The sequence below is a fragment of the Numida meleagris genome, chromosome 20 (assembly GCF_002078875.1).
Source record: "Numida meleagris isolate 19003 breed g44 Domestic line chromosome 20, NumMel1.0, whole genome shotgun sequence".
Classification (NCBI taxonomy): domain Eukaryota; kingdom Metazoa; phylum Chordata; class Aves; order Galliformes; family Numididae; genus Numida; species Numida meleagris.
In genome coordinates, this window is record NC_034428.1 from 4790939 (window position 1) to 4803072 (window position 12134).

The window sequence follows — 12134 nt, forward strand, 5'->3', positions numbered from 1 at the left end:
AACCTGCCATTAGGAACCAGCAACTGTAGTTAATCATTTGTTGTAATCTGAAAGACTGTTAACAAAAACCAAACTGAGTTACTTGTAAAGGGCATGAAGAGATGATTGTCTGCTACAGATTTCTGCTGAGCAATGAACTACATCTCAGAACAGAATCACAACATTTTACCTGTTCAAATAAGTACACAGGGGCCTTGGAATACTGATGGAGCAGATAGTCAAACACCAAGAGCAGGCGAGCCACGATAAGTGGTACAGAACTTTGCTGGGTATCCATGTTCACTGTCAGCTCCACAATTGTCTGGATACAGAGCATCATGATAGACCTGCGGCCCCGCTCAGAGAAATTGTGAAAAATAAGCAGCAGCAGCTGGAGATGTTCAACATTCAGATCTTCTGCGTCACTGGGAAGAGTCCCTTGCAAGGCATTTTGCTTCAGCGTGCTCACAAACCTGACAATAGGAAAGAAAGTCTATAAATTACTTTTCTTCTTGCTTAGGTACATCTTTAAGATCTCTTTCACCAGAGGTTAGAGAAACATTTTTATCATTTTATTTTTCTGCTTATTCTTCTAACTGATACTGGCGATTTCACAAAGACGATGACTGACTTTCAAGCTAAAATAAAATCATCTCACCTTTCCCAAACTTTAAGGCATTCTGGGACATCAGGATCTCCCTGGACAGTGGCTTTATGCTGCCAAATGAGGAGAAGTCGTGAGAGCACCGACAAACTTTGAGGATGGATGTAGAGAGGCCATGGACCTTCAGAGAAAGGGGCAACTCCCAGCTGCTGAAGAAGTGTGTTCTGGAACAAAGCAGAGACTTGGTGAAAAGAAGCAAGTCCTGCCTGCTTTCTTTAATTAAAAGCATGATTTGAATAAGGAGTATTGTTCCCAGAGGTTGTAAAGGGCTAATACAGCAATATTTCTCTGACCTTAAATATACGACATAGCTACTGAGGGATATTTACATTGCCATTTTGCCACCTAAAACTCAACAAACTTTGAACTTCAGCACCAATGCAGGACAAAATGGCAGTAATGATCTCTACTCATAGAATCAAAGAATTGCTCAGGTTGGAAAGGACCTTCAAGATCATCAAGTCCAACCGCACCCTAACCATACTGCTCTAACAACCCACCGCTACATCATGTCCCCAGGTACCACATCCAAACGATTTTTAAACACATTCAGGGATGGTGACTCAACCACCTCCCTGGGGAGCCTGTTCCAGTGTTTAACAACCCTTTCTGGAAAGAAGTTTTTCCTGATATCCAACCTAAACCTCCCCTGGTGCAGCTTGAGGTCATTTCCCCTTGTCCTGTCACCTGTCACCAGTGAGAAGAGACCAGCCCCGCTCTCACTGCAATCACCTTTCAGGTATTTGAAGAGAGCAATGAGGTCTCCCCTCAGTCTCCTCTTCCCCAGACTAACCAGCCCCAGTTCCTTCAGTCTCTCCTCATATTCTCCAAGCCCTTCCCCAGCCTTGTTGCCCTTCTTTGGACCTGCTCCAGCACCTCAATGTCCTTTCTGTACTGGGACGCCCAAAACTGAACACAGTACTCGAGGTGAGGCCTCACCAATGCTGAGTCCAGGGGCAGGTTGACTTCCCTAGTCCTGCTCACCACCCCATTCCTGATCCCACCCAGGATGCCACTGGCCTTCTTGGCCACCTGGGCACACTGCTGGCTCACATTCAGCCAACTGTCCATCAGCACACCAAGGTCCCTTTCCGTCAGGCAGCTTTCCAGACACTCCTCCCCAAGCCTGCAGGGTTGCCTGGGGTTGTTGTGACCAAAGTGCAGGACCCGACACTTGGCCCTGTTGAAACTCATACGGTTTACCTTGGCCCATCGATGCAGTCTATCCAGGTCCCTTTGTAGTGCCTGGCAGATCAACATTCCCTCCGAAGGGAGTGTTTTTATTTGAAACAAAATCACAGCAGGAGAGATTGAGCTTTGGCAGAATCATACAGATCAGCCTGCAGTTTGCACTTTAGCAAAAAGGCTGTTCAACTGCTTTTGGGGAAAAAAAAAAAGAAAAAAAAAAAAAGGTATCTTAAACGTAGACAACTAAAAGTATGGGCTCTGAATTGACTGATTGGTAAGCAAGCCCTGCTTAGTGTTAAGTCATGTCAGCCCATGACCCAGCGAAGAAACCCAGAGGCTACAAAGCACATGAAAGCAAAGAGATTAACTTGATTCTCCTGAGGGAATTCCAAGGCCTTTTGGCATCAGTCCTGACAGCAAAGTAAACCTGCAGGAGTGCCTCTTGCTAACACATGGATAGAGGAAGGTCTCCAAAACAAAACACACAAACTCACTTCTCCTTCAGCCTTCATCACCTTCAAAATTCAGTGAATTAACCTGAACTCTGGATGTTAAGCTTATGCATTGCAAAGTGTCATTCAACTTAGACCCCAATATTCCAAGCTCTGTTTGAAAATTACCGTTCTCTAGAACCAAGTGGAATCACAACACGATATTCCAGGTGCAGAGAGTCCACACAGAGGCATTAACAGACACCAGCATTTGTTCATTTCATTTATGTATTCATCATGGCTTTACCTGCAAGGCAGGGGACTGAAGATCTGAGGTCACTAAGGAGTGGTTGAAGTGATACAAAGCAGCAGCAAACTCTTCATCCGAAGTGCCTGCAACACAGAGATCAAGCCATTTACTACTGCTGCTCTCCCATATTTCATATTTCCACGTGGAACTATGAAAACAGACAGCTGCAAATCCTGCTATCTGCGCTTTCTAGCAGAGAAGTACTGCTCACTCACCCTTAAGCCCATCCTTATCCACTTCTTTGATGATGCTAGCCAGCGTGGCCATGTGCTGCTCCGAAAGAGAGACGCTCAGGTAGTTGCGAATGAAGTTATTCCTGGAGTTCAGCATAGAAGAAGTGATAAAGTTCAAAATATTTGAAGCTAGGCTCAAAAACTGAAAAGAAAAAAGAGAAACACACTGCTGACGCAACAAAACCTGAGGGAGTATAAGAAAACATTAAAAAAGCCAGAACTGTCAGCAAACTAGATCAAGTCCCCTAATAACACCCCTGGCAGCAGAAAGCAGATTTACTTTATTCATTGCAATGCAGCTCACTGCACTCTTCATAATTTTAATAATTCTCTGAAAAAGGTTTCAAGTCTCCGAAGTTCTTGGCAGCAGAATTTATTTTTGTCTCTCCCCAACGCTAACACCATTCTATCAGCAACTTAGCTTATAGTTGTGCCCTCATTTTCCCTCTTCCTTTGTAACCCAAGCTGATACCCTCATTCTGATTCCCTAGCAATAACCAATACAATAGCAATATTCCACTCAAAGGAAGAGTAAAGCAAACATATTTCTTCAAAGCCCAGTAACAACCAATCCTCCAACAGCAGTATACTTAACAATGCCAGACATTTATCACATTACCTATCAACACAGCTAGCCACTGACAAGTGAATGCTCCACTACACCTTACTTCATTAACCCTGGAGACCCTTCCATACCAGTTCTGGATCTTTGCGGCTGGCCAGGATGTTCCCATTCTCTCCAGCAGTCTGTTTGTTTGGGCTTTTGACTCTAGGAGAGCTCTCCAGAGGTGGTGGTGGAGGGGGTGGCGGTGGGGCCACTTTCTCTTTGCTTGGAGATATCGTCTCTTCAAACCATTGCCCAAGGATTGGTTCACTGTCATCATCTGCCATAGGAGGCGAGAAAAGCAAAAGCACAGGATTGTAAAGAACCACCTCGTGCAAAGGACTTGGCACAGTAAAGGCCTGAAGAACTGCAGTGAGTAGAGTTAAGGCATCTGCAATCTTCATCTCACCCTTCCAGTCACAAGGCTCAGCAGTTTTACAGCAGGAATTTACAAGAAGAAAGTATTTCCACCCTCCTCTCAAGCACATACTGCCAAATACCAGCCACTCTGGCTTCAGTTTACATAGAAGAGTATAGTCAGCATTGCTTCTGCCAAACAGATCTCCCAAACTGTTCCATATTTTCAGCATTACACATTATTTCAGCCCAAGAAGGCAAAACCCCAGTAGCCAGGTTTCCACTAAGGCTGAAAAACAGCATAAAGCCCTGACTTAATTTCTTTGCTGAAAACTCGATTACCTTGGCTGCTGTCCTCCTCAGTGCTGCTAAAATCATCCTCATAGTAAGTATTTGAATCGGTGGAGGCACTTGCATCACTGCTCATGGAGCCCTTTCTCTGACGTTGCAAGACACACGCCTTAGCAGAACAGCAGAACAAATTAAACGTTAGGATTATGAAAGACAAGAATTTGAAAACAAATTATCTTCCTAAGTCATTTTAATTTTCTTCCAGTAAATTCTAGTCAAGTGATTCATTAACAGATTTTCGAGACTCCTCTGCCTTAAAGTTGTATCAGAATTTATGCAGGATGGCTGAAAATAAATTATGTATGCCAAGATTTTAAGCAACACTTCAAGTAACAGCTTTAACATGAAAGCATCTGTTCTGAACACAGCCTTTTCATCTTCTTGTTAAATTCATAAATGCCACTGCGCTTACAGAGCTATTTTGTTAGAACAAGTTTGTCAAATTTACGGTCTCCAAACGAGGAGAGAGAGAGAGAGAGCCTTCAGTTGACACTGACAGAATTCTAAATTCTTCTTTGCATATTCACAGTTTGTAAAGAGAATTTTCCATGCAGATGACACTCAGTGGGAGTTGCTCAGATACCTCCCGAGCTGTATGCCAGTTCCCACCTTTCTGTATGATGTAGACAGCAAAGTCAGCAGCAAATTAGTGAGTGGTACAGAATCTATCAGCCGCTGGATTCTCTGGATCGATGTGCTTTGAGCCATGATATCCAGCACTGCTGGTGGGCCATCGCTCTCCCAGCCCTGGAGGACAGCATTGAAAAGAGAATTTAAAGCGTGTTTCAGTGGAGAAGGGCAAATGTTTCACAAGAACTACCTACACACCTTGTGCAATGCCTCCACTTGCAGATCTTGAAAGAGGGATGACAGCAATTTGATGGCATGATTTGCTAGCACCACTGACAGAACACCAAACCCTTGATGTCTACAGAAAAATAAAAGATAAATGTAATTTCAGGAGGGAAAAAAAAAAAAGACAGACTGAGTGAGGTGACTGAGGAACTGCTTTGCTAAACTGAAAAAGAAAAGATGACTCATTTTCTTTTCAAGAATCAAGATCTGAATTTCAAATGGCAAGACCAACAAGACTCCATAGTAATTGTCTGCTCTGCACAGTTAGATACATGGACAATGATTACTTCAATGGGGTCTTTACATACCCTTTCCCAGGTCCCAGTTTGGGAGACCCAACGCCCTCCTTCGTCCGAGCAATGATGTCTCTGACACGAAGAGCAGCCAATGGATCTTTCTCCTTCCCCTTATCAGCCAATGCTGTGGGGCTGAGGTTCAAGATGAGGAAGAGACTGTTTAGCAAACACCAAGCCCCAAGCAGCTGGAAGTTCTGATAATGCTATCATCCAAAAAGTCAAGGGAAAAAAAAAAAAAAAAGAAAAAAGATGAAATAGTGTAAATCCAAATGCCAAAACAGAACAGCACAATAACTGCTTCTTGAAGGGCACAGATCTTACCTCACCCCCTGCTCGGCGTGAATTGCTGATGGCTTGTCCAATCATTTCATAGATTTCAAGCTGCAAATAGATACAAAACCACAGTAATGTTTAAGTATTAAACTGGGCAATAACTAAACGAGCTTAAAACTTCTAGAACTCCAGACACGATCGCTGTTTCCTCTCCAAAATTAGCCAACCCAATTACTTTATCAGCCAGTCTAATGCCCAGAAATAATAGGTATCTACTGCAATCCAAATAAATACAAATTCTACACATTTTGCTTGCCAAGCGTGAAAAAAACAAACACACTCTTTCGCATCTACTTACACATTTCTGTACAATAGTAGCAGCATCATTTTCATAATCTTCTTCTTTGGAACTTGTAGACCCAGTCCGTACCTGCTGAGTGGTACCCACGTGTAGGATGGCCATGCAAGTTGCCACACTCACACCTGGTTGAAAGTAAGTGAAGGTAACAGTCTTCTTAAGAGCCAACCTTGGGACAAAACTTTCCCATTTAGCACATAAAAACAAGCAGTATCAGACATGCACACGTATTATGCTCTGAACATAAAGAGAGGGAAGAAATGACAGGCTATTATGAAGGTGTTGAGTCACTGAGTCTCATTTGCAGAACCTACCAGAACCTTGGTACCAGCAGAACAATGCTCACATTGCCCCAGAACCCACATTACACAGCATGGTGCAAAGCTGTCGCACCCACAAGAAATAAAGATTACTTGTAGGGTGAGCCTCAAATGTGTGGGTAACAAAGGAGAACAGAAGGAAGAATGACTTAGAGGCCTAAAAATAGAGGAAATCTAGTCACCTGCATAGAGACAGCTGAGAGCAAGAACAGTCACATCTTGGAGCCGCGTGGGTGTCAGGGGCTCCAACACAGGCAGAGACAGAGTATCCAGTGCCATGGTCACATCTATTACCAGCGAGTGAAATCTACAGTAACAACACAGGTTAAGGATCAGGAATGCAACCTACACAGTGCTCATGGGAGCAGAAAAATAACTGATACCGCACGGCTAGCACAGTTATTTTCTCTCATACAGTGTATCCAGCATATACCAGAGAAGAGTGATGGCGTGATCTTACCCATTACGAACAGCAGTGGCATCTGCCACCGTGGCTGGCATAATAAAAAATGAGTTGGCGGACACCGCATCTTGAAACCGATTTATGTACCGCAAGAAGTACGGGAGGTTCAGGCACACTCTCAGCAATTTTTCAGAGCCACCTACCAAACAAAAACAGCAGTGTTTTATTGTGACTGCTCCACGGGTGAGCTTCTAAGCAGAACAGATCTAACGGCCATCAGGAGAAACGCTTGCTCTTGCGCTTTTTTATCCCTGCAATGCTACAAAGCTGATCCTCACCCAGTTCCTGCAGGCTGGCTACGTTCTGAGCAATGAATATGCTTTTCGTCTTTGCTGCAGAGGTTTGATCTGCGGAAGCTTGATCCTCGTTTTCTCCTTCCACCTGAAATCAAGCACGTACTAAATATAACACAGAAGCATAAAAAAATATAGGGCACTGCAATGACTCTACAAAGCAGCAAGGTGCATCAGCAGTAGAACTCAGAGAAGTGCGAATATCTCCCCTATGTCCTTGAGCGCCCTGATATTCATGCTGGAAATCAGACTGCTTTCACTCTGGGGCTGTTTACCTGTGTCTCTGGCATGATAGATGGTGATGCTGAGACTCTAGGGTTAAAGACTGATGTCAGCTGATTCAGGAAGTTCATCTGTACTTCTTTCTGTCTTAGTTCTGGGCTCACTGGGGAGGCCAGCTCCTTCTGGTCCTCTACTGCGGGGCAAACAGCAAAACAACATTTCATATGTCAAGCACATAACATTTTCCATAGCACGCTCAAGTGCCACAGCGATATAATCACAAACTGAAACACCCACCATCAGAGAGGGTTTTGATGGTCTGAGGCAGCTTGGCTGATTTCATCATTGCTGTGAAAGTGATGATTTCTGTTCTATCCAGGCGGCTGCAGCCCGTGCACAGCCCCTTTATCAGCAGAATGAGGTGTTTCTACAAAGAAAAAGGCAACAAACACAACACAAACTCTCTAGATTTAACAACTATATTGAGGTATTGTTTACCCTAAGCTGCTGCGTTATGAGTAATGCAACCGCAGCATCTCAGATCCAATCTGATCTCATACCAAAGATCGTGGTGGTAATCTTGCTTTGTACAACATCAGAGCAAATTTTTTTGGAATTAGAGGCCAGAGTCCATTTTTGCTCTCAGGGCCACGTGGTCAAAATCTGTGCTCACCTGCGAAACAGCGCACGCCTCGTCTGGGTTCTCTAGACGCAGAAGGGAGAATTCAATCAGGACTTTACACGCTGCTGCCACCGACTGCAATTGGTTTCTGGGTACTGAAAAAGCAGATGGTCACATCAATTAGGACAAGTTTTTAACTAATTTGGTATAGCAGGCTCTTAATGCTTTCAATGCTCTTAATGCTTTCAATAAAGCAGAACGCTATGCAGCACGCATGCAGACATCATCTACCATGTCTATCAGAGAGATGCAATATCAACCCAGTCTCATTAAAATGTAATGTTAAGAAGTGTCAGGAAAGCAAGGACAATCTCTTCTAACACAGGCATATACGATGGCTTCCCTAGCAATATTTATTAGTTAATACTGTCAAAGCTTAGAGAAAAAGCACTGATGGACACAAAACAAGTTCACCCCAACCACTTTTCTGGCTGAAAAAAGAATATATACATACATGCAGCCAAAAAGCTGCCACCACCCAGCAGCAGGTGGCCAAATGCCAAAAACTGGACAGGTTTCCCCTTCCATCTGCCAGTAGGACACGAACCAGGGCCTGAGACAAATCCCAAAGAACAGCTCGGGCCTAATTTACTATACTTCAGCTGCTGAACAAGAGTAAAATTGGAGGATGGAGAACACTTACTGAGACCACACACAGTAGTGATGTAATGTGTTGAAAGTGCAACAAAGGAGGAGTAAAAAGGCTCATATTGTTTGTCGTGGTGCAAGATTTCCGATTCACTGCAATAGGAGAAGAGGGGATACGTCAATTCGATACAGCACAATAGGGACTGCCACACAACGCTCAGAACATGATCCATCCATTAACACGTGTAAGACAAGATCATTAAGATCGCATGCTCTTTCCAAATCAAAGTGTTGAGGACAGAATCTTGCCCTGTGACCCATATGTGTATCCTCAGGCTTGACTCCTGCAGCAGAAGACAGACCACGGCATCAGGATTACTGCCTGCACTGGAAGTTTAAGAAAACAGCTCCCAGTATGGCCAGTACTTTTCCTTTACATCACCAGAAGTCAGCCTCTCTAACAATCGCCCTCCTGTCAGCTTTCATTAATCTTTAAGTTCCTCTAAAGTCAGCTGCCCGTAAAGTTGGGGCTGTTTGTTCTGCTGATGCCAGGGCTGCAGCACAGGCATTCCCGTTCTGCCAAGGCAGGGCCAACAGCAGTTTATGCAATTCTGCAAAACAGAAGGATCAAAACAGCCCATTGCATAACAACAACAAATACTCAATGCAGCATGTGCACAAGCAGAGGAGTAAGGAGTTTTGGTAGGTAGCACGCAGTCGAGAAGAATGCATCCGCTGTCACCAGCCTCGTGGGCAGAAGGTTGTGATTTCAGAGCTTTACAGCGGTTTGCCACTTCTCCCTGCACACAAATCAACACCAAGCTCAGACGGAGTGAAAATTCAACGTCAACTCAAAGCAAAAGATAAAACTGTGAAGCAAAAGATGCGTCAATACAATGAAAGTCAAGTCTCTGAGGTTTCCCTGTGAGGTCAGCTGGCCACAGAGAGCGTCCACACGTCGCAGAAATGACACACTGGAGGCAGCTGCGGGAAGGCCTCGCCCCACATCCCATCTGCACCGACCTGAAGGCTGCCACAGCGAGCTGCAGAGCTCTGCCTGCAGGGCTAGGCCAGCCCATGAGTCCTCCAACAAAACAAAGCGGTGTGGATGTCCACTTATTAAATGCTTCAATTAATTGCCTTCCCATTTGCAGATGACAGAAACACTCGGGCAACGAGCAAGTTGGAAGAAAAGATCGCACGACAACTTCACCAGGCACTCTGCTTCTAAAAACAGCAGCTCCTCCATCCCTGGCAAAAAGACTTGATTTCAGGGGAGCTGCTGGGAGGCAGAGGTTGCCAGCTGTCGTGGGGCACCACTCCCAGCCAAAAGGACCATTTCTCAAGCTTGGCAATAACCAGCACTGCCAGACACTGGATGTGCCAACGCAATTCATGCTGTTGTCAGACACCCATTTTGCTCACCTTCTGCTTTACGGCCAGCTCTAAATTAGTGGCTGTGGGTGCACGCAATGTATTTTAAGAGAACAAATGAGAACAATTAGGGAGTAATGGAGCACAGAAGAAATTGGCAGCTCCTAATTAGCATGCTGCCGTAAAGGTCAAGCTAAGCAAGACACAATACCTGCAGGTATAAGAACAGAAAAGTGCAGAAACCACAACCAGATAGGGATTTTCACCCCAACTGGACAACAAAAGGTTTGACATTTATTTAAACAAGTTGTGGTCTTGTTAGGGCAGCGAAAAGTGGAAGGCACCTGTCTGCTAATCATCATCATCAAGTCTTTGCAAATAACAAGAAAAAAGATAACAGCATAACCTGTAATGCACTAAAGTGTTATACTGTACATACACTGAAACTTGCTAATAACTTCAGGCTACTGTGCTGCAATTTATTGTTTAAATAACATTTGCTTACCAGGGAAAATCATTACTCACACAAACCGAGAAGCCAGCCATCGATATAACACTTCAGCAACGAATACCAACTCGCTCTCGGTTCTGCTTCCAAATCTCAACCAGCCAGAAATAGACCCTTTATGTAAGGCAGCAGCACAAAGCACCCTCCTCCATGGAAAGGCACAACAGCAGGTGCAGTTCTCTCACTATTGAAAATCTTTCCTGAAAAATCAGCCTCATCTGATTGTCACAGACTTTGTAAACTGTGTTCCTCTGCACCTGGGTCTTTCCACATTAGCATTTTTATGATTTTTGTCAAAAAATGAGGCCAACGTCTATTCATTCCTGAATATACATGCTAATAAGAGAACACCAGGGAGCTGATAATGCTTAAACTTGGGAATGACATAGAAGAGCTGCCAAGAAAAGGAGCACATTAATTCATTTTGAAAAGAATGATTTCGGTGACTTCACTGCCATTGCACCAGGACATCCAACCACTTTGTGGACCAACCAACCAACCCCCCCACTACCAATCTTCTAAAACAAACAAACAAAAAGGTGAAGAGTGCATATTTTAAGGAGAAATCTAAAGATAGGCTGTTTCTTAGAACAGAAGAGTGTGGTTCTGCACAGTAATGAGCTATTTTTTCCTCTGCACGAGGCGTGACATAAAAGCTTCTGTCCTGCAGGACTCCGCAGCCAGCGATGTGCAGAGTTCTACAGGGTTTGCTCAGTGCCAGGCATGTGGCTTGCACTAGGTAGGGGAGGAAACACACCTCACCCAGCAGTATTTCAGGGAATTATTAAGGTTGGAAAAGACCTCCAAGGTCACCAAGTCCAACCTCAACCCACCCCACCGTGCCCACGTCCTTCAGTGCCACATCTCCACATTGAACTCCGCCAAGGATGGTGACCCCACCACCTCCCTGGGCAGCCTGTGCCAACGCATCGCCGCTCTTTCAGAGAGGAAGTTTTTCCTAATACCCAAACTGAGCCTCCCGTGGTGCAACGTGAGGCTGTTCCCTCCCATTCTATCACCGGAGAAGAGCAGAGGCCGAGCCCACCTCGCCACATCCTCCTTCCAGGAGTTGCAGAGCGATGCGGTCTCCCCGTGCCTCCTCTGCCCCAGTCTGAGTCATCCCACTCCCTCAGCCGCTCCCCGCAGCACTGTGCTCCGGACCCCTCACAGCTCCCTTCCCTTCCCTGGACACGCTCCAGGGCCCCAGTGTCTTTCTTGGAGTGAGGGGCCCAACACCACACACAGCATTGAGGTGCGGCCTCACACTGCCGAGCAACAACACCTCAGGGCCGCGCGTCGCCTGAGGGCTCGCCCTGAGGGGAAGCAGGGCCCGGGGCCGCTCCGTCCCACCCCGCGGCTGCCGCCCTCACCTCTCGATAACGGAGGCGAGCAGCTGCGGGAGCTCTTTCATCTCAAAGGCCGAGTAGGAGGCGGAGAGCAGCGGCCGCACCGCCACCTCCCAGCCCGGCTCCGCCGCGCCGCCGCCCGCCGCCATCTTGCCGCTGTGCTGCGCCGGGGGGGCGGCGGCGGCGGGGAGGAACGGGCCGGAAGCGCCCCCCCCCACTGCGCGCCGCGAGACAGGAAGTGAGACAAGGCGCATGCGCGCGTCCGGCACCCTCATTGGAGGAGGAGCGGCGACCCTACGCGCCTGTGCAGTACGTGAGTCAGCAGGATTAGGGGTGGCGCATGCGTAGTACGTGAGCGCGAGTGGAGGCGCATGCGCACAACTGAGGGCGCGAAGGAGGTGGTGCCCCTCACAGCTTCAGGGGGCGGGAGCGGCGTGAG

General features: G+C 46.2%; 1 protein-coding gene across 5 annotated transcripts in view; it reads right to left on the reverse strand.

Moving 5' to 3' along the window:
- The window catches only part of UBR4 (ubiquitin protein ligase E3 component n-recognin 4), a 68538-nt gene extending 56650 nt beyond the window's left edge, over positions 1-11888 (reverse strand). For all 5 annotated transcript variants that reach the window (XM_021417352.1, XM_021417351.1, XM_021417350.1 and 2 more), the window contains exons 1-19: positions 11720-11888; positions 8523-8620; positions 7871-7974; positions 7495-7624; positions 7251-7390; positions 6961-7063; positions 6680-6821; positions 6402-6526; positions 5900-6024; positions 5590-5649; positions 5281-5471; positions 4946-5045; positions 4727-4864; positions 4109-4226; positions 3502-3689; positions 2788-2947; positions 2570-2655; positions 638-807; positions 170-452 (exon numbers count right to left, since the gene is read on the reverse strand). In XM_021417352.1, coding sequence (XP_021273027.1) covers positions 170-452; positions 638-807; positions 2570-2655; positions 2788-2947; positions 3502-3689; positions 4109-4226; positions 4727-4864; positions 4946-5045; positions 5281-5471; positions 5590-5649; positions 5900-6024; positions 6402-6526; positions 6680-6821; positions 6961-7063; positions 7251-7390; positions 7495-7624; positions 7871-7974; positions 8523-8620; positions 11720-11844 — 2586 coding nt within the window. In that variant the 5' untranslated portion in view covers positions 11845-11888. The remainder of the gene's footprint in view (positions 1-169; positions 453-637; positions 808-2569; positions 2656-2787; positions 2948-3501; positions 3690-4108; positions 4227-4726; positions 4865-4945; positions 5046-5280; positions 5472-5589; positions 5650-5899; positions 6025-6401; positions 6527-6679; positions 6822-6960; positions 7064-7250; positions 7391-7494; positions 7625-7870; positions 7975-8522; positions 8621-11719) is intronic.